The sequence below is a fragment of the Dendrobates tinctorius genome, unplaced genomic scaffold, assembly GCF_039654945.1.
Source record: "Dendrobates tinctorius isolate UK_male_01 unplaced genomic scaffold, ASM3965494v1 ptg000296l, whole genome shotgun sequence".
Lineage (NCBI taxonomy): Eukaryota > Metazoa > Chordata > Amphibia > Anura > Dendrobatidae > Dendrobates > Dendrobates tinctorius.
The window spans coordinates 1,005,001-1,027,604 of record NW_027361963.1 but is presented as its reverse complement, the minus strand read 5'-3'; the positions used below and the strand labels follow the sequence as shown (position 1 = coordinate 1,027,604).

Genomic DNA, 22,604 nt, shown 5'->3' with positions numbered 1-22,604 from the left:
TAGTGGCTATGTGCAGAAGAAGTCATCTATAGTGGCTATGTGCAGAAGAAGTCATCTATAGTGGCTATGTGCAGAAGAAGTCGTCTATAGTGGCTGTCGGCAGCAGAAGTCAACTATAGTGGTTATCGGCAGCAGAAGTCATCTACCGTGGCTTTCCGCAGCAGAAGTCGTCTATTGTGGCTATGTGCAGAAGAAGTCGTCTATAGTGGCTATGGGCAGAAGAAGTCATCTATAGTGGCTATGTGCAGAAGAAGTCATCTATAGTGGCTATGGGCAGAAGAAGTCGTCTATAGAGGCTATGGGCAGAAGTCATCTATAGTGGCTGTGTGCAGAAGAAGTCGTATATGGTGGCTGTTAGCAGCAGAAGTCAAATAGCTAGCAACTGCTAGCAAGCAGCCTGAATGGTACAACTTCCCACCTCTGCTGCCTCTATTTTCTGCTGCAATATATCCAAATGGTACAACTCCATACTTCTGCTGCTTTACCATTTTGCTGCATATTTTAATGTGCTTGCTAAAGCTTTGGTATAATTCATTTGCTGCACTGTATGTAATACTTACTGCTTTAGATCCGTGACTGGGGCTTCTCTAGATCTTATCCGGTGGAAGGTGCTATAGCATATTGACACAGCCTGGTCTAGTGCCTTTGATCATCTAACCATCCCCTGGTGTGCTGGCCCCAGCTGCCAAATTATACCCAACCACCTCCCATAATCCCTTACTCCTGACCCTGTAGTGTGGCCTATATATGTAGTAGTTCCTAAGGGGAAGCACGCAGTGTGGGGTGCATCACGCAAGCATCCCATAAGCAAAGCATCACAGAAGCTAAGCATCAGGAAAACGGCAGTTATACATGTCAGTTAATCAGAGCAGGAGTCGGGTAACCCACACTTTGCTCTCCCCTTTAACCATGGGCTTTATTTTTATCCTCCTGTGTCCCCTTGCCATCCGCATTCACCACCCTATTCCCCCCTCCATCACGACTCATACACATCAGCCCCTCTATACTTCCTTTTCCCATGTACAGCTCCCATGCATTCCTCACCTTCCTGAGAAACCTCAGCCCATCTTGCCCAAACACATCGCAGAAAAAAACTACTTACAATTCCAACAACTATTTGCTCTTTATCTTCCTACTCCTACTCATTTCAGGGGACATCTCCCCCAACCCTGGTCCACCATCCCCCAACCTCAACCCCTACCCTACCTCATATCGAAACCATAATAATCTTATTAATATTACTTGCACTCCCTCATCTCCATCTTTTAATTGTGCCCTCTGGAATCCACGGTCTGCTTGTAACAAGCTTCCTTTCCTACACAACTACTTTCTGAACAACTCTCTTAATCTGTTGGCCCTCACTGAAACCTGGATTCAGGATTCTGATGCTGTCTCTCCTGCTGCCATTTCCTACGGTGGCTTACAATTCTCCCACTCCACGAGACCCACAAGCAGACATGATGGTGGAGTCGGCATACTCCTGTCCCCACAATGCACTTTCCAGGTCATCCCCCCCAGTTCCATCACTCTTATTCCCTTCTTTTGAGGTCCACACTATCAGGCTCTTCCGTCCCCTCCCCCTCAGGTTAGTGGTCATATACCGGCCCCAGGCTCACCCACCCACTTCCTTGACCACTTTTCAGCCTGGCTGCCGCACTTCATGTCCTCAGAACTTCCAACCCTCATCCTGGGAGACTTCAACATCCCCATTAACAGCCCTACTTCCACATCTGCATCCCAGCTTCTATCACTAACCACCTCTCTAGGCCTCTCACAGCTTTCAACCTCTGAGACACACAAGGATGGTAACACCCTTGATCTGGTCTTCGGCCGGCTCTGTTCAATATCCCACCTAAATAATTCACTGCTTCCACTCTCTGACCACAGCATTCTTTCCTTCACGCTCACAAATCCTCGCCCACCCCAGGTCACTCCTACCTACCACACAGTCAGAAATCTACAAGCCATTAACCCTCAGACACTTTCAGATTCCCTACACTCATCACTGTCCCCAATTGTCTCTTTTTCCTGTCCTAATCTGGCTGTTCATCACTACAATGACACTCTTAGAAGCACCCTTGACCAAGTAGCTACCCTCATCCTCAGAACCTCCAAGCACAGAGTAAAACAGCCCTGGCTCACATCGCAAACTCAACTTCTCCAGCGATGCTCTAGGAGTGCTGAACGCCCATGTTGAAAAACCCGCACACCAGAAGACTTCATCCACTTCAAATTTATGTTAAGAACCTATAACGCTGCCCTTCACCTCGCCAAACAGATCTACTTCACCACCCTGATCTCCTCACTAGCCAACAACCCCAAGAAACTTTTTGACATTTTTCACTCCCTCCTCAGGCCAAAAGCATAAGCCCTTATCACAGACATTTGTGCTGATGACCTGGTCTCCCACTATACAGAAAAAATAGATAATATCCGCCAGGAAATCTGCTCCCAACCACCAAGTGCTGTGACTCCCATCCCTTCCTGCATCTCCCCTGGTTCACTTTCCACATTTGATCCCATCACAGAAGAAGAAGTCTCCAGACTCCTCTCTTCTTCTCGTCCAACTACATGCACTACCGACCCCATTCCCTCACATCTCCTCCGGTCTCTCTCTCCAGTCATCACAACCCACCTAACTACAATCTTTATTCTCTCCCTCTCCTCGGGCATTTTCCCATCCTCCTTCAAACACGCCATTGTTACTCCATTACTAAAGAAACCCGCTCTCGACCCATCCTGCACAAACAACTACAGACCAGTCTCCAATCTCCCCTTCATCTCTAAACTTTTGGAACACTTAGTTTACTCCTGCCTTACCCGTTACCTCTCCACTCCCTTCTAGACCCTTCACAGTCCGGCTTCCGCCCCCTACATTCGACTGAAACTGCACTCCTCAAAGTGACCAATGAACTTCTGACAGCAAAACGTAATGGTGACCACTCTCTGCTCATTCTTCTTGACCTATCCGCAGCTTTCGACACTGTTGACCACCATCTCCTACTCTCTAGGCTCCAGTCACTAGGCTTTAAGGACACTGCTCTCTCCTGGCTCTCTTACTATCTCTCTGACCGCTCCTTCAGTGTTTTGTTCTCTGGCTCCACTTCATCTCCTCTTCCTCTCACTGTCAGGGTACCTCAGGGCTCAGTCCTTGGCCCCCTTCTTTTCTCTCTCTACACGGCCCCAATTGGATAGACCATCAGCAGATTTGACTTTCAGTACCATCTTCATGCTGATGACACACAACTATATATGTCTTCCCCCGACCTTACCACTGCTGTACTACAGAACGCCAGTGACTGTCTGTCCACAGTCTACAATATGTCCACTCTGTATCTGAAACTCAACCTCTCCAAAACTGAACTTCTTCTGCTCCCACTGTATTCTAACCTCCCTAAATCTGACAATTCCCTCTCCGTGGGTGGCACCACAATAACACCCCGGCAGCAGGCACGCTGTCTGGGTGTTATGTTTGACACCAATCTCTCCTTCACATCCCATATACAATCTCTTGCCCGCTCTTGCCGCTTACACCTAAAGAACATCTCTAGAATCCGCCCTTTTCTCATCATGGAAACAACAAAAACCCTCACTGTAGCATTGACCCACTCCCGCCTGGATTACTGCAGCGCTTTATTAATTGGCCTCCCTGTCACTCGACTATCCCCTCTCCAGTCCATACTTAATGCAGCGGCCAGGGTCGTCCATCTGGCTAATCGGTACGCGGACATGTCCGCTCTTCGTCAGTCATTACACTGGCTGCCCATTCATTATAGGATCCAATTCAAAGTACTTGTTCTCACCCACAAAGCTCTCCACAGTGCGGAACCCCCCTTCATCTCCTCCCTCATTTCTGTCTATCGGCCTAGCCGATCGCTGCGCTCTGCAAACGACTTTCGACTAACCTCTGCACTAATCCGTACCTCCCACTCCCGACTCCAAGACTTCTCCCGTGCTGCTCCTATCCTCTGGAATGCTCTACCCCAAGAAATTAGGACTAACCACAATTTGCATAGTTTTAGGGGCTCCCTCAAAACACATTTGTTCAGAGCGGCCTATCACGATCACTAATCAAAGTCATTCTCTGTGTAAGTGTGCGTGTGTAGCCCATTCACTATCTCCATCCATCCTTCACTCCCTCAACCTGTACTTTGTATTTCCCTCACCTCATTGTAGATTGTAAGCTCTCACGAGCAGGGTCGTCTTATTTCGTCTTTATTTGCTTTAATCATTGTATTGTTAACGTTGTTACTTATGACTTGTGTTTTGAAACTGTTAAACTGTAAGGCGCTGCGGAATATGCTGGCGCTATATAAATAAAGTTTATTATTATTATTATTATTAACTATAGTGGTTATCGGCACCAGAAGTCATCTACCGTGGCAATCCGCAGCAGAAGTCATCTACCATGGCTATTGGCAGCAGAAGTCATCTACCGTGGCTATCGGCAGCAGAAGTCGTCTATCGTGGCTATGGGGAGAAGTCGTCTATAGTAGCTATTGGCAGCAGAAGTTGTCTATAGTGGTTATCGGCAGCAGAAGTCATCTGTAGTTGTTTTCGGCAGCAGAAGTCATCTACCGTGGCTATGGGGAGAAGAAGTCGTCTATAGTGATTATCGGCAGCAGAAGATGTCTGTAGTGGTTATCGGCAGCAGAAGTTGTCTATATTTGTTATCGGCAGCAGAAGTCGTCTCATGAATGTGCACTCTGCACCCCATCTTGACTGAAGAAAAAACAGAAATGTAGAAATTTTTGCAAATTTATTAAAAAAGAAAAACCGAAATATCACATGGTCATAAGTAGATAGATGAAAGGCTCAATGTGGATATGGTCCGCGCTGCTGAATAATGGAAGGTCCAAAGGTGTTTCACATAAAGAATGGTGGTTTATTCAACGTGTTTCAAAGTCTGAATGACTTCTTCATCAGGAAATACCACACAAATACAGAATCAGAAGAGGGCTGCTGCCATAAATAGGCAGAATTTCAAATAACGGCGCCAATAGGATCACAAGACAAACAGACAATGTCAGAGTTCACAGATACAACACATGATGTGTTAATAAATTGATGCATAATTTAGCGCAGTAAAACATAATATACATTAATATTTCATGGTATTGACAGTTTTGTTCTATTTTACAGAACAAAAAAAAAAATTTTTTGAAAATGAAGAAAATTGAGAAGAAAATTGATCATAAACTTTCATCAAAAAGGTGGACATAATCAACCAGTGAGCTTTCCTTGTGGATTTGTATGGGAGTCGGGGTGTCTGATGAACATCACTGAACGAAAAGAAGAGTAAAACCATCATATGATAAAAATAAAATAAAAAATTATATAAATATATGAATTGTCATTAAAACGTGTATTATTAACGGTGATTAAAATAAAAAATATGTTCATAATTAAAAAAGTTTATATCAGACTCCAATGATCAACTATATTATACAAAAAGTGAATTCACTACATTGTTCATGAATTGAATTTGGCCACTAACTACTCAAAAACAAAAATTGTAAAGAATTAAGGGGCAGCAGAGGCGTAGCTAGGGTTTTGGTTCGGGGGGGGCGAAACTTCTGAGTGGACCCCTAACCAGAGAACCTCAGCAGGTGACCGCACTGTTGCCAAAAATAATCTATATAATCTATATATATATATATATTCCATTATTGTGACGTCAGCGCGGCCCCACAGTGCGCACTGCAATAATGGAAGAGAGAGCGTCGCATGACGCTCCCTCTCCCATCATTACCCTTTTCCTCTGACACACAGCGGGTGCGCAATGATGTCACTTCATCGTGTCCCCGCATCAGAACAGAGCCGCCACGTGGGAGCGAGGAAGAGAGGTGAGTATAGTTTTTTTTTAAATTTATATAGTGAGTCCTGGTTGCATGATTATTATACCCCTATTGGGGGGGCGGCAGCATGATACCCCGTATGATGGGGGCAGCATGATACCCTGCATGAAGGGGGCAGCATGATACCCCATATAAGGGGGGCAGCATGATACCCCATATAAGGGAGAACAGCATGATACCCCATGAGGGGCGCTGCATTATATTCTGAAGGGACTACATTATATTCTTTGGGGGGCTGTATTATACCATATGAAGGGGGCTACATTATAGAGAAAGAAAGAACAGAGAGATAGAAAGAACAGAGAGAAAGAAAGAACAGAGAGAGATAAAAGAGGAAAGAAAGAACAGAGAGAGAGAAAGAAAGAACAGAGAGAAAAAAAGAACAGAGAGGGAGAAAGGAAGAACAGAGAGAGAGAAAGAAATAACAGAGAGAGAGAGAAAGAAATAACTGAGAGAGAAAGATAGATTCTATAAAGATACTATAGCAGCCCGGCTCCCATTGTAGTGCCCACCTGAGCCTCCCGATGCAGGACATATCATGATCCGCTCACATGGCCGGCATCCCCGATTACAAGGTAATCCCACTGTCCGCGCTGTCGGAAGAGACACGGTGATGGATCTGAAGCATTCCCTGAAGTGCTTCCACGGTTCCGTCACAATCTCCTCCCGACATTACCTCATTTCTGGTCAGCTTCCAGCACGTCACTTCCTGTGGAATGTCACGTGCGAATTTTAAAGTGCCCCTCGGGGCTCTGCCGTGTACTCCTGTGTCCGTGGGAAAAGTAAGCTCCCGACCAGGGCAGACTCTCTCTCAAAATCGAGATGGTTGGGAGGTGTGAATGCTCCCCACCATACATATTGTACACGCATAGCTCCGCACACCTCATACACACACGGTTCCGCTTTCTATGCCTTGTACACACACGGCTCCTCTCCGTACACCTCTCACACACGGCTACACTCAGTAGACACATCACTTCACTCCGTAAACCTTGTACACATGCGGATCTGCTCCGTACATCTTGTACATACGCGGCCACGCTCTGTACACCTTGTGCACACATGGCTACATGCCGTAAACCTTATACACATGCGGCTTTGCTCCATGCACCTCATACACACGCGGTTCCACTCTGTACACCTCGTACACATGCGGCTCCGCTCTGCACACCTCGTACACACGGCTCCGCTCCGTACACCTCGTACACACACAGCTCTGCTCGTACACCTCGCTCGTACACACGTAGCTCCGTTCCGTACACCTCGTACACACACGGATCTGCTCCGTACACATCGTACACACACAGCTGCACTCCATACACCTCATACACACACGGCTCTGCTCCGTACACCTCGTACACACAAGGCTCTGCTCCTTACACCTCGTACACACATGGCTGCACTCCATACACCTCGTACACACATGGCTCTGCTCTGTACACCTCATACACACACGGCTGCACTCCATACACCTCATACACACACGGCTGCACTCCATACACCTTGTACACACAAGGCTCTGCTCCGTACACCTCGTATACACAAGGCTCTGCTCTGTACACCTCGTACACACACGGCTGCACTCCATACACCTCGTACACACATGGCTCTGCTCTGTACACCTCATACACACACGGCTGCACTCCATACACCTTTTACACACACTGCTCTGCTCCGTACACCTCGTACACAAAAGGCTCCGTTCCGTACACCTCGCTCATACACACGGTGCTCCGCTACATACACCTCGTACACACACGGCTGCACTCCATACACCTCGTACACACACGGCTCTGCTACATCCACCCTGTAAACCCCTCCTGACCCCACACATAAACATGCCCTCATCCAGCACCATGACAACCAGCACAGCAGAGTCCTGCATACACTGAGGGTCCTGATCATGTGACTCCTGACTCCTCCCCTCCTGTGACCTCATCACAGGTCCTGTGCGCAGAGAAGAAAACAGCGTGGCCGTGGCAGAGCAGGGAGATGATCGATTCTCCCTGTTCTGCCACAGATACAGTTACAGCAGCATAGCCCAGGTGGGCCCCCTCAAAGCGCGGGGCCTGGGGCCACCGCCCCCTCTGCCCCCGGTAGCTATGCTACTGAGGGGCAACCTATCAGGTTTCGTATGGTACATGACTTGTGGGCTGTCAATAAAGCCACAGTACTGGACACAAATTGTGACAAACCCACAAACTCTGCTTTCATCAATCCTGCCTAACTCCTCATGGTTCACAGTGATTGATTTGGTCAATGCCTTCTTCAGTGTCCCACTACACCCTGACAGCCAGTACTTGTTTAATTTCATGCATGAAGGCCAAAAATATACTCGGACTGTGATGCCTCAAGGGGCACAAAACAGCCCTTTCATGTTCACCCAGGTCATGACCACAGTCCTGGAACCATGGAAGGTGACACATCCCACTGTCACTTTTCCACAATACGTTAATGACCTGCTCCTCTGTGCTGACACCCTGACAGAAGCACAAGAGGAGTCCATCTCCTTACTTCAGTTCCTGGCGCACAATGGATGCAAGACATCCAAAGACAAACTGCAGTTTTGCCAGGAAAAAGTTGTATTCCTATGACACTGCATCTCCAACCAAACAAAACCCCTGACTTAAGGCAGGAAAGCAGCTGTGCAGAACATACCTTTGTCAACCAAGCCAACAGAGCTACAGTCTTTCATTGGACTTGTATCCTACTGCCGCCCCTGGATGCTTGATGCCTCTCTACGCATGCAACCCTTGTATGGCTGCCTTAAGGACAGTCCCTTTAGTCTAACCAAGGAAGCAATTGACGGATTCTACATGCTAAAAGCTGCAATCAAATCCTCTGCTGCTCTAGGACTACCAGACTACAACAACTTGTTCTGCCTGTGTATCATGGAGAAGCAAGGCCATGCAACTGGTGTCTCACCCACTTTAAATCCGTACCCTTGATGCCCACCACCCTGCTTCCTCTCTCGATCACTCTGGAATGCCCGCTCCATCTGCAATAAACTTCATTTGATTCACAACTTTTTAACTTTCAGAATTTTTCCTTCCTGGGCCTCACCGAAACATGGCTGACACCCTCCAGCATAGCCTTCCCTGCTGCACTATGTAACGGCGACATCCTCTTCACACACAGTCCTTGTCCTAGCAACAGACATAGTAGAGGAGTGGGCCTTCTCCTTTTTTCCCATCTGTACCTTTAATCCAATGCCACCTCTTCCCTCCCTTATCCTCTCCTATTTTGAAGTCCACTCTGTCCGCATCTACTCCCCCTCCAAACTCCAAGTGGCCGTCATATACCGACCTCCGGGCCCGACCACTGCCTTTATTGACCAATTCTCCACCTGGCTGGCTTCTTCACTTTCTCTCTGCTGACATTCCCACCGTCATCATGGGCGACTTCAACATCCCCATTGACACCGACCAGTCAGCAACCTCCAAACTCCTGTCCCTTACTTCATCTTTTGGACTTACTCAGTGGTCCTCCTCAGCCACCTACACAGATGGACACACATTAGACCTGGTCTTCACCCGTCCCTGCTTCTTATCTAACTTCACAACCTCCCCTCTCCCTCTATGTGACCACCATCAACTCACTTTCTCATCACTGTCCTACTCACCTGTCACCCATGTCCACCAACTTGCGCACCCCCGCACAAATCTCGCTCATCTAGACACTCTCACACTCTCTGACTCGATTCTCCCAATGTCCTCCATAGCTTCACTCCATGACACAGACACTGCCACTAGTTTCTACAATGCCACTCTTGCATCAGCCATCGACTCGTTCACCCCTGTCTTGCATAACAGAGTGCGACGAATCAATAGACAACCCTGGCACAAAAACATCACTAAAAAGATTCAGCAAGCATCCAGAATTGCAGAACGGAACTGGAAGAAAACACATTCGCAAGACGACTTCACTGCACTCAAACAAGCAACACTCGCATTCAAATCAGCTATCACCTCTGCTAAACAGGCCTTCTTTACATCCCTTGTATCTTCCTTATCCCACAACCCCAAACAGTTGTTCAAAACTTTTAACTCCCTCCTCCGCCCACCACTGCCCCCTCCGACTTCCTTAATCTCTGCTGAGGACTTTGCCACGCACTTCAAAAATGAAATAGACCACACAAGGCAAGTCTTTGTTGTCTGACCACCACAACCCCTTTGTATACCAGACCAATACCCTAACCCCATAACTTCCCTCTCCAAAATCACTGAAGGACAGCTTGCTCTCCCAATCATACCTCACCACTTGTGCACTTGACCCCAACCCATCCTACCCTCACCTCACCTCCACCACCCCCATTATTGCCCTTTCCACCACCATCATTGTATTCTCCCCCACCACCCACATCATCATTTCTTTTTCCCCCACCACCCCATCATTGCCCTTTCCACCACCTCCATCATTGCCTTCTCCCCTACCACCCCATCATGGCCTTCTCCCCATCACCCCATTATTGCCCTCTCCATCACCCCCATCATTGCCTTCTCCATCACCCCATCACTGCCTTCTCCCCATCACCCCATCATTGCCTTCTCCCCATCGCTCCCATCATTGCCTTCTCCCCATCACTCCCATCATTGCATTCTCCATCACCCCATCACTGCCTTCTCCCCATCACCCCCATCATGGCCTTCTCCCCATCACAGCCTTCTCCCATCACCTCATCACCCCATCATGACTTTCTCTCCCCATCACGGCCTTCTTTCCATGTCCCCATCATATCATTGCCTTCTCCTCCAGGGCCAGGCTCCACCTACACACACACAGACATACACACATACATACATATACATACATATACACACACACATACACACACACACACATACATACATACATACACACACAGCAGCACCTCTCACCTGTCCGCAGCATCACCCGCGCTTCCTCACTCTGGCACAGCAGCGGCCGCTGAATGATGACGTCATTCAACGGCGCTCCTCTCTGTGTCAGAGACAGGAAGCGCAGGCGGCGGGTAGGAAGCCGGATGGATCCATGCAGCTCCGCTCCTGCTATTTTCTCTTGCAGGCAGCAGAGCTGCTTGGATTGCTCCATGCCCACCGCACATGAGGGCAATCTGGCCAGGGGTCCCCAGAGCCTCGGGCCCGTAGAAATCGGACAGATCGCCCTTATCACTAGCCGCCCTGCAGGGCCCCCTGGAGGCTCTGGGCCCCGCTGCATTCGCCCATGGATTTACAGTACAATGATAACCTATGGGGAAAAAAATGGCTGTGCACATGCTGCGGAAAATTCAGCACAGAATCCACAGCAGTTCACTTTCAGCATGTCAATTCTTTGTGTGAATTCTGCAGTGTTTTTACACCCATTCCATTATAGAAATCTGCAGGTGTAAAAATGCAGGACAAATCCGCACAAAATCCACAAGAAATCCACAGGAAATCCACATAAAAAACTTGCGGATTTTCACCTGCGGATTCTGCCAAGAGATGCAGATTCTACACGGAAAAATCCCCACAGCAACATGTGCACACACCCTAAGAACTCTGCTATTAGAAATGGAAGGGAAGAAAAAAGGCAAAAAAATCTAAATAATAAAAATATTGGAGAAAGAGAAATCAATCGCAAACTAAAATGTTTCTATACTAATGCACAAAGCATGGGCAACAAACAAGGAGAATTGGAACTACTAACACAGGAGAAGAAATATGTCATTGGAATCACTGAGACTTGGTATGGCAATACACATGATTGGAATACAAGGCTATGTAAGGAGGTGGACCAGACCACAGGTACCTGCATGCTGGGTCTGGAACTTGAGAGGCTGCATCCTCTGTCCCCGGTAGGAAGGATTAGGGAGGCGGAGCTTCCCCTGCAGTCTGGGAGAAGTTGTAAAGGGCACGCAGCATTGGCAGGGTAAAGGGAAAAAGCGCGCAAAGATGCAGAGCCTGGTGCCAGCAGACAGGAGTGAGAGCAGTCGGGAGATGGTGAGTGGTGCGCCCTGCCTTTCCCCCAAGAGTGTTCCGGTGTGGCGACGGGCAAGAAAGAGTGAGCTATGGTTGCCAGCACAGATAGTCTTGCGGAGCCAAGTTGCGCAGAGCAGAGTCTTTCGGAGCCTAACCGCGCAGAGCATAGCCTTGCTAAGCCATATAACCAGAACGGAGCCAACCCGGATGTCACAGTGGACATAGTGAGTAGTGTTTCAGCAGGGAATAACAATGCCAGACAGTTCAGCGCCACCTAATGCCAACAGCTGGGACTCGGGGGAGCGGGGCCTATGGTGTGTGCCTTGTGACCGCCAGAGAGTACCGGTGCCGTGCACAACGTGACCGTGAGTACCGCACATGCGCTGCCCAGGAGGGACCAATCATAGGACTGACACCCACATCCCTGACGTTGATCCTCAATAGTTGTTCTGACCCTTTGAGACCTGACCGCGTCAGTTAGGTCAGACTTTCCAGGACCACATTTGGCTCACGCAGTTCTTTGGCCCATGCCTTTAATTAGTCACTTTAATATATGGACAAGGGGCAGTGGAAGGTGCTGGAGACCGACCAATGTCACCAGAAGATGGACCAACGTTTACAGTGACCTCCAGGAGGAGGTGCAGCGCCCGCCGTTGTTGGCGCTATTGAGTATGCAGCAGAAGCTGCAGAGTCAGGACTTCCTAATATACCGGTTACATAAATTGTCATGTATTTGTGCTGTTACTATTGTGCTGTGCCTTTAATACTGTTTAACTCTGTTTCCTAATATACCATTTCCCCTGTAAATAAACCTGTTAACCCTTGCTCTTCCTCCTGTGCATTGCTGCATCCTGCGTTCCTACACTTGGCGTAGTCAGCAGCATGTAGCCTACGGACGCAAAGCCAAAGGTAGCAGATAAAGTGGCTGGGGAAGCTCCAAGGGCCAGTATACTACTGGAGACAATTTTGAGTAATCTCCCCAAGTTCACAGGGAGCAATGTTCGGTTATAGAGCTGGACTGAGTGGGTCAGGGGGATGATGAGGATGTACCCCATGACTCCTGCATTAGAGGCGGAGGTTGCCATGATGGCTCTAGCCGGAGAGGCGAGGAATTCCGTCATGTGAGACACCTTTGACAAGATACTGATAATACTTGAGCAGACCCATGGAGACCCCACTGACATAGGGGAACTGATGACGCGTTTCTTTAGCCGCATGCAAAGAGAGGGGGAGAATGTGACGCAGTACGTGAACACCCTACAGGAGTTACACACTGCGATTCTGAGGAAAGACTGCATAGGCATAGGACCCCCCAACACCATGCTGTGAGACCAGTTAGTGATGGGCCTGAGCGATGTGCTGCTGGGGTAGGCGTTGCGCGAGTGCCTGCGAGCTAACCTGAGTATGACTTTTTCAGAAGTTGGGGCAGAGGCGTGTATAGGTGTGCAGGAGCAGGGGATTGCAGCCTCGATAGGGATGGTCCGGTGTTGCAGAGTACCCAGCCCGAACGAAGAAGAGCACATGTGGACTTGCGAGTAACGGCAGGGAATACGAAAGGTATGGGAAAAAGTCGAAAAGCTGGAGGAGGCTCTTATGGCTGTCTTGGAGTTCCGTGTAATACCCCAAGGTGACTCACAGCAAAACCCAAAGGAAGTCAGAGGAGAGGTGTGGAGTATCAGAAGTAGCCCAGCTGTTGACCCAAGATTTATTCCCAGTTTGCGGGGTGAATAGCAAAGGCCAGTGAGACATGCTTCCCGCCGAGGTCGACGATCCAGACCAAGGCACCCACCAGGCCGGCGCCGGAGCGAGTGTTGGACGTGTGGAAAAATGGGACACCTGTCCAGAAATTTCCCCACGCGAGACAGACGACGAGGAAAGTTCGCTCATTCCTCCAAAGGCTCAGGTAATTGGAGAGAGCGTCGTCCTTGGAGTGAGTGGTACAGCAGGAGGAGAAGAATTCCAGCCACAGCCAGACGAAGCCACGACATCCGACACCGGGGAGAGGTGGAGAAGGTGTCCACTGACTACGATGAGACAACTGCGTTGGTTAGACGCATGGAGGTGAGTCTGGTAGAGCTCCCACTTGGGTCCGAAGATTCCATCTGTGAGCTTCAGTCTGAAGGGAGAGAAGGGATGTATCCCCAAGACGACCATCGAAGTATTTTGTGACCACAAGGTCCTAAAGAAAGGGTGACAGTGCCAGATGATCCGGTGACACTCGTTCCTGAGGTTCCCGACAGTGAAGAGAAAGAACCACTTGCTCCATTCTCTAAAGTGGAATGTTTGTCGCCTGCCAGCCCTCAAGATCCTGACTGGATGAAAGAGATGAAGCATCTGTGTGGGACAGTAAGTGAGGCTGAGGCTGCTGCTGCTGTGGAGAAGTCAGAGGACAAGACTGAAGACAAACCCAAAGACACTGAAAATGGTGATGCTGCAGCTAAACCTGAGGAAACTACAACAACTGCTGAGGAGAAGGAGGGCTGTGAAGAAGAGTTCCCAGTACTAAGTCCCCAGACTGAGGAGTCTGAGCAAGAAGTCTGTAAGGTGAAGATAAGGAACGGGGTGAACCGTCTGATCAGACATCTGCTGACAGTAAAGCCAAGAAAAGAAAAAAGAAGAAAAAAAAAGGTGTGCAAGTGACTGATGTTGCACAGATATCAGAAGACTCCCCCTTCCCTACCACTTCTGGGTGGAGTGATCTCTACAAGCCTTACTGGGAGAAGATGGAGCCAGAGAGGCAGGAGGAGTTGCGAAAATGGTGGGCAGTTGTCGGCCCTCAGAAGAGCATCGTGGAGTCTGAAGAAGCCTTGCCCATGGAATGGCGAGTTAAAAGAGAGGAAGAAGGTAGGGAGGTGGACCAGATCACAGGTACCTGCATGCTGGGTCCGGAACTTAAGAGGCTGCATTCTCTGTCCCTGAGAGGAAGGATTAGGGAGGTGGAGCTTCCCCTGCAGTCTGGGGTAAGCTGTAAAGAGTGCGTAGCGTCAGCAGGATAAAGGGAAAAAGTGCATGAAGCTGCAGAACCTTGCACCAGCAGACAGTAGTGCAGAGGGCTGTGCTAAGAGGAGTCGGGAGAACGGTGAGCGGCGCACCCTGCCTTTCCCCCAATCGAGTTCCGGTTTGGCGACGGGCAAGAAAGAGGGAGCTACGGTTGCCAGCAGAGATAGTCTTGCGGAGCCAAATCGCGCAGAGCAGCGTCTTGCGGAGCCTAACCGTGCAGACCCTTGCTGAGCCGTATACCCAGAATGGAGACAACCTGGGTGTCGCAGTGGACATAGTGAGTAGTGCTTCGGCCAGGAGTAACAACGTCAGACAGTCCAGCGCCGTCTGCCGCCAACAGCGGGGACCCGGGGGAGCGGGGCCTACGGTATGTGCCTTGTGACCACCAGAGAGTACCGGTGCCATGCACGATGTGACCGTGAGTACCGCACACGCGCTGCCCAGGAGGGACCACTCAAGACTGACACCCACATCCCTGACGTGGACCCTCAATAGTTGTTCTGCCCTTTGTGACCTGACCATGGCAGTTAAGACAGACTTTCCAGGGCCACCTTTGGCTCGCACAGTTCTTTGGCCCATGTCTTTAATTAGTCACGTTAATAAATGGACAAGGGGCAGTGGAAGGTGCTAGAGACCGACCACTGTCACCAGAAGACGGACCAACGTTTACAGCGACCTCCAGGAGGAGGCGCAGTGCCCGCCGTTGTCGGCGCTATTGAGTACGCAGCAGAAGCTGCAGAGTCAGGACTTCCTAATATACCAATTGCGCAAATTGTCATGGATTAGTGCGGAGCCAACCCGGGTGTCACAGTGGACATAGTGAGTAGTGTTTCAGCAGGGAGTAACAATGCCAGACAGTTCAGTGCCACCTAATGCCAACAGCTGGGACTCGGGGGAGCCTATGGTGTGTGCCTGGTGACCGCCAGAGAGTACCCGTGCCATGCACAACGTGACCGTGAGTACCGCACATGCACTGCCCAGGAGGGACCACTCACAGATCTGACACCTACATCCCTGATGTGGATCCTCAATAGTTTGTCTGACCCTTTGTGACCAGACCGCGTCAGTTAGGTCAGACTTTCCAGGGCCACACTTGGCTCACACAGTTCTTTGGCCCATGCCTTTAATTAGTCACTTTAATATATGGACAAGGGGCAGTGGAAGGTGCCACAGACTGACCACTGTCACCAGAAGACGGACCAACGTTTACAGCGACCTCCAGGAGGAGGCGCAGCACCCGCTGTTGTCGGCGCTATTGAGTACCGGTTACGCAAATTGTCATGGATTTGTGCGGTTTAATACCATGTAACTCTTTTTTCCTAATATACCGGTTGCCCTGTGAATAAACCTGTTAACCCTTGTGTAACGGGGTCTACCCAAGCTGGGGTACCTCTTTCAGTATCACCCCGTGTTTTCGGAGGTCCACTCTGCATTGGCTGGAGTCTGAATGAATGACGCTGGCTGTAATTCCCTGTTTACATGGGCGCATATAAAAGATCACTGCTTCTTCATGTATTTCCAGTCTGACAACACTTTACTCACAGGACACAGAATATATCACACAGATACAGAGGGCCGGCCAATAGAAAAGCGGCAGGCCAGACATACATTACAAAAGCCGCAGGTGGCCGGAGCCTGCCGATGTTTACAGTGGAAATTACAAAGGTGGGGGGAGGGCGGACAAAAGGGAAATGCTGATGCATTAGGGACATGCATCTCACATAGAACCTATTATACATCCATATAACTGCACAACATATTCTGGGTGCTAAGTGGTTCTGGAACACGTAACACGGCTCCCCTTTTCAGCGACGCGATCGGCATACACAGTCTGATCCTCAACGGATCGGTTTGGGGATGACCGAAGTTTATGGGGTTGGTACAAGTTCCATTTGTCGACTTAGTCCATTGGCATTACCGTTTTGTTTGCCGGGTCTGTGGTGGATGGTGAAGTCCAGAGGTTGTAGGGCTAAACTCCACCGCAGCAATCTGGCGTTGTCTTCCGAGACCTGATTAAGCCAGACTAGGGGATTATGGTCCGTTAGGAGGGAAAACTGTCGTCCATACAAATATGGTTGCAACTTCTTGAGTGCCCATACTTCTGCCAGGCACTCCTTCTCGATGGCCGCATAGCTTACTTCACGGGGCAGTAGTTTCCGACTCAGGTAGCTACCGGGTGTTCTTGGCCGTCCGGCCCGACTTGGCTCAGTACTGCCCCCAATCCAAACAGAGAAGCGTCTGTGTGAACCAGGAAACGTTTAGTTGGATCGGGTGCGGCCAATACAGGGGTATTGGTGAAGGCGTCCTTTAGTTGGCGGAAGGCTTCCTCACACTCTGAGGTCCAGATTACCTGGCGGGGTTGGTTCTTATGGGTCAAATCAGTGAAGGACTTGGCTACGCTGCTGTAATTGGGAACGAATTTCCTGTAATACCCCGCTGTCCCTAGAAACGCCATGACCTGGGTTTTAGTGCGTGGGATGGGCCATTTGGCTATGGCCTCAATCTTGGCTGGTTCTGGTCACTGTTTCCCACTTCCCACCCAATGCCCTAAATACTGAACCTCTGCTTTGCCCACGTGACACTTGTTTGGGTTCTGGGTGATTCCGGCCTGGTGGATCCTGTCCAATACTGTCTCTAGGTGATTTAGATGCTCTTCCCATGTCGCACTGTAGATGGCGATGTCGTCCAGGTAGGCACAAGCATAGTCCTGGAGACCATCCAGAAGCCGGTCAGCCAGCCTTTGGAAGGTCGCCGGGGCATTCTTCATCCCGAATGGCATAACTCGAAACTGGAATAAGCCGAACGGGGTGACAAATGCCGACTTGGGAATAGCGTCAGGACTAAGGGGAATCTGCCAGTAGCCTTTGCATAGATAGATGGTGGTCAAATACTTTGCCCCCGCCAGCCGGTCTAACAACTCATCCACACGCGGCATGGGGTATGCATCCGTCACTGTTTTCTCATTGAGCTTACGATAGTCTACACAAAACCATGTAGTCCCATCCTTCTTGGGCACTAACACTACGAGGGAGGCCCAGGGACTATCTGACTCTTCAATGACCCCTAAACGCAACATCTCTTGTATCTCTTGTCGCATCCCCTCTCGTACAGACTCAGGGACGCGGAAGGGGTTTTTTTCGCAGGGGGGTCTGATCCTGGGTCTCAACCTTGTGTTGTGCCAGGCGAGTGTACCCCGGAAAACATCCTCTGTCGCAGGCTCAACAACGCCTCCGCCTGCTGTCTCTCCCGGGGGCCTAGGTCTTCACCCAAGTGTACCTGGTCCCATGTTTTAGACTGAGTCCTTTCCCCTAAGACATCCGGCAAGGGAAGTCCGGCTAAATCCTCTGCTTCAGGTGCACAGATGGCCACTACCTCTTAAGGGCGCTCCCGGTAGGGCTTCAGCATATTCACGTGGAACATGCGGATAACCCTGGGGTCGTCACAATCGGCGACATTATAGGTTGTGTCGGCTATTCTCCCCACTACCTGGTAGGGCCCCTGCCATGCAGCTTTAAACTTATTCTGCTTAGTGGGCTCTAACACCAGGACCTTCTGTCCTATTTCCAAAGTGCGCTCTCTGGCCCTCCGATCGTACCATATGCGCTGGCGCCGCTGGGTCGCCTGCATGTTCTCACATATAGCCTGAGTCAGCTCCTGTAGGCGGTCCCGGAATTCCAGCACATAGGGTACAATAGGTACCCCTTCTATGAGGCCCTCCCCTTCCCAGTGTTCCAGCACTAAGTCTAGGGGTCCCCTTACCGGTCTCCCGTATACCAGCTCGAACAGGGAGAACCCCGTGGATTCTTGGGGCACCTCCCAATAGGCAAACAGGAGGTGTGGCAAGAATTTTTCCCAGTCCCTGTAGGTCCTGGTAAAAGTCCCAATGAGCTGTTTTAATGTCCCGTTAAAGCGTTCACACAACCCATTGGTTTGCATGTGGTACTGGGCGCTTCTAATGGACTTTACGCTGCACAGCTTCCAGAGTTGGTTGGTCACCTCTGCTGTAAACTGGGTACCCTGGTCTGAGATACTCTCCCGGGAAAATCCAACCCGTGAGAACACCTGGAGCAGGGCGGCCACCACCGTCTCTGCCAGTATGTTAGGTAACGCAACCGCCTCTGGATACCGTGTGGCATAATCTACCACTGTCAATATATACTTTTTCCCGGACGGACTGGGTTTGGCTAACGGCCCTATCAGATCGACCGCTACTCAGCTAAATGGTTCCTCCACAATGGGGAGGGGGCGTAATTTAGCCTTGCATCGATCCCCCCTCTTGCCAATGCGCTGACAATTGTCACAGGTCTGGCAGTACTGACGAACATCATAGGTTACCCCCGGCCAAAAGAAGTTTTGTGTCAGACGATGCCTGGTACGACTGATGCCGAAGTGTCCGGCCAAGGGTATATCATGAGAGATTCGCAGTAGCTCCTGCCTAAACTTCTTGGGAACTACCAGCTGTTGTTTTATAGTGGGGCTCGTCCCTTTGTGGTGCTGCTCTGTGACCCGGTAGAGGAGTCCCTGCTTCCATACAAACTGTTCCCCTTCCAGTACTCCTCTCCCCTCCTGTGCCTTCCCACGATATCCCTCTAATGAAGGATCCTCAAGTAACTCCCTCTTAAATTCATCTGGGGTGGCTCAAGAAATGTGTCTGGCTATGGGAATACGTGCAGGGCTGGGATGTCTTACCTGAGCCTCCTCTGAGTGTGATTCCGCCTCCGCAGCTCGAGCTTGCCGCCGGGTGGTCACAGGATAGGTCTCAGCCAGAGGGGCCACCGAGAATGCAGACAACATGGGCCCCAAGTCATTTCCCAGCAAGACGTCTGCAGGCAAATCCTCCATCAAGCCGACCTCAACAAGGCCATCCCCGACTCCCCAGTTCAGGTGAATCCTGGCAGTGGGTAGTCGATGTATAGCTCCCCCTGCTACACGGACTGCCACTGTCCGGTCCGTCTTCTCTTGGTCCCTGACGAGATGAGGCTTCACAAGGGTCAAAGTTGCCCCGGAACCTCTTAGTCCCTGCATACATTTCCCATTAACCCACACGACCTGTCGATGCTGTTGTCGATTATATGCCCAGGCTGCCTGCACGGGGTCTACTTCATGCAGCACTTCCTCCATCTCTTCCACCCCTTGGTTAGTCATAGCCCCCAATGCCGGGTCAGATTCTCCTTGGTAGCAGTGTACAGCAGCCCGGCTGAAGGTAGCTGTTCCCGCCTTTGGCCACTGGGCATGCTGAGTCCGGTTGGGGTATTGTCTTTGCAGGTGGCCCAGCTGACGGTAGGTGTGGCATCGCGCCCCAGGGGGACTGTGGTAGGCCGGGTTTCTAGCTGGTCCCCCTACAATCTTCAATGGTTTGGGGCCCTCCAGGTCCATGGGCGGACCCCTAGTGACCACCTTTGATCCGGAGAACTGCGGCCTCCTGGCATCATGATGTTCATCGGCCAGACAAGCGGCTTCCTCAAGAGTCATTGGCCGCCTGTCCCAAAGCCATTCCTGTGTCTCGGGGTTTAGTCCATTAAAGAATCGTTCTAACAGGAAGAGCTGGAGGACGTCCTCCTTAGTGGTTGCTTGGCTCCCTTGCACCCACTGTAGCAGTGACCGCCGTAATTTACAGGCCCATTCAGCGTGTGTATCGGTTACTCATTTTATAAGTCCGCGGAACTTTTGGCGGTAGGCCTCTGGTGTCAGCGCATACTGGGCCAAGATCACTTCTTTGATCCGCTCATAGTCCATACAGTCCTCATCAGGTACCGTGCGATAGGCGTCCGCTGCCCAGCCTGTCAGCTTGCTGGCCAGAATCTGAACCCGTTCCTCCGGCTTCAATTGATGAAGGGCACACTGCCTCTCAAAGTCCTGCAGAAAGCCATCAATGTCTTCCTCTGCCTCCCCAAACTGTCGGAAGGCATTATACTGGATCTTTTTGTGGCTTACTGTTGATGGTACCTGGTCGAAGGCCAGAGCTCCGCCTGCTCACTGACTCTCCTCTCTCCGCTCTGCCATCTCCATCTTGGCCAGCTCCACTTTGGTCCGCTCTGCCATCTCCATCTTGGCTAGCTCTATCCTGGTCCGCTCGGCTATCTTTTCCTTCAGATCAGTACGCACATCAGCCATCACCTCTCGTATGATCTCTACTGCAGGGTTTAGGCCATAGAACGCCAGTCTGTTCTTTACCTCTCTCTGGAATTCGGTCTCCTCCACGTTCACATTGGGGTGCGCTGCACTGTCGTGTTCCATGATGGCTGCTATCAAATCCGCTTTTGTTTTGTTGCTGGCGATCAGCCCTCGGGCTTCCACCAGATCTTTTAATGTAGTCCTCTTTAACTTCTGGTAGTTATTTTCCATTCATTCCTTTCCTACTGTAGAAGGGGTATCAAATCCCGCTGTCTGCCACCAGTGTAACGGGGTCTACCCAAGCTGGGGTACCTCTTTCAGTACCACCCCGTGTTTTCGGAGGTCCACTCTGCGTTGGCTGGAGTCTGAATGAATGACGCTGACTGTAATTCCCTGTTTACATGGGCGCATATAAAAGATCACTGCTTCTCCATGTATTTCCAGTCTGACAACACTTTACTCACAGGACACAGATACAGAGGGCCGGCCAATAGAAAAGCGGCAGGCCAGACATACATTACAAAAGCCGCAGGTGGCCGGAGCCTGCCGATGTTTACTGTGGAAATTACAAAGGTGGGGGGAGGGCGGACAAAAGGGGAATGCTGATGCATTAGGGACATGTATCTCACATAGAACCTATTATACATCCATATAACTGCACAACATATTCTGGGTGCTAAGTGGTTCTGTAACACGTAACAACTTGCTCTGCCTCCTGCACGCTGCTGCATCTCGCGTTCCTGCTAGAATCCTACAGCTATAAAAGGATACAACTTATTTGCAAGAAACAGGCTGATAAACGAGGAGGAGGTGTTGGATTGTATGTTAGAAAAGCATATATCTGTGTAAGGGAGGGCCAGGACTGTAGTCGTGACCTGTATTACTATAGCAGCTGTGTCCAGGCCTTCCCGTACATGAAACAATACTCTTCTCCTCGGCATACCTGCATCTCCAGATTGAGCTTCACCCAGGCACTTCCCAGGCCATAACGGTCCCTCTTCTAGGTGACCCCCATCAATGGAGACCCAGTCCGAGACAAATTTAACACTTTCTTTACTTAGGATTTTGCACGTTACATCCATAGTTGGTACATCATAACATTTTCTTGCTTCCTCATCTTTCCCTTGCTTGCTGTCACTTATGTGCAGTACACGTCCGGACCGGACCGTCCTAGACTGCTACCCAGTTCCTTCCTGGCCTGACCTCACTATAATGACATTTCCTTCAGCCTGTTTCGCCCCTGACATGAATTCATCAGTCACTATGTTTGGTGGCCCCTGGTGAAGCATCCGGCCCGTCTGTACCGATCTCGTCGAAGCTCCAACTCCTTTCATCTCCTTATCCTAGCCAGCTTCTGCCGTAAAAGCATTGGCCCAGGCGATCAGATGCCACATCTTTCCTTTCCTGTTTTGGCCCACTGCTAAGACATGCAGTGGCCTTGGGTAATGTGGGCTATAACGACTTATCGTTACGTGGCTGCCGAGCTGTCCAGGCCTGTAGCCCATGTGGACACTTGGGCGCTTTGGCCCCATATGACTAAACTGCTGTTCAGCACTAACCTTAACTCCCAGCAGCCCCTCCTACAATTAACCCTCTATGAACATCCTATCAGGCCCCACTAATATGCCCTCATCTAGGAGCCTGCAACATAATTACATCTACCCGGTCTATAGGGAACTAAGTACTAAGAGTG

At 50.2% G+C, this 22,604-nt stretch overlaps 1 protein-coding gene across 1 annotated transcript in view; it reads right to left on the bottom strand.

Annotated features, from left to right (window-relative positions):
• The window catches only part of LOC141073060 (uncharacterized), a 206,809-nt gene that overhangs the window by 84,827 nt on the left and 99,378 nt on the right, over positions 1-22,604 (bottom strand). The window contains exon 10 of the mRNA XM_073560377.1: positions 6,468-6,477. Within this exon, the coding sequence (XP_073416478.1) occupies positions 6,468-6,477 (10 nt within the window). The remainder of the gene's footprint in view (positions 1-6,467; positions 6,478-22,604) is intronic.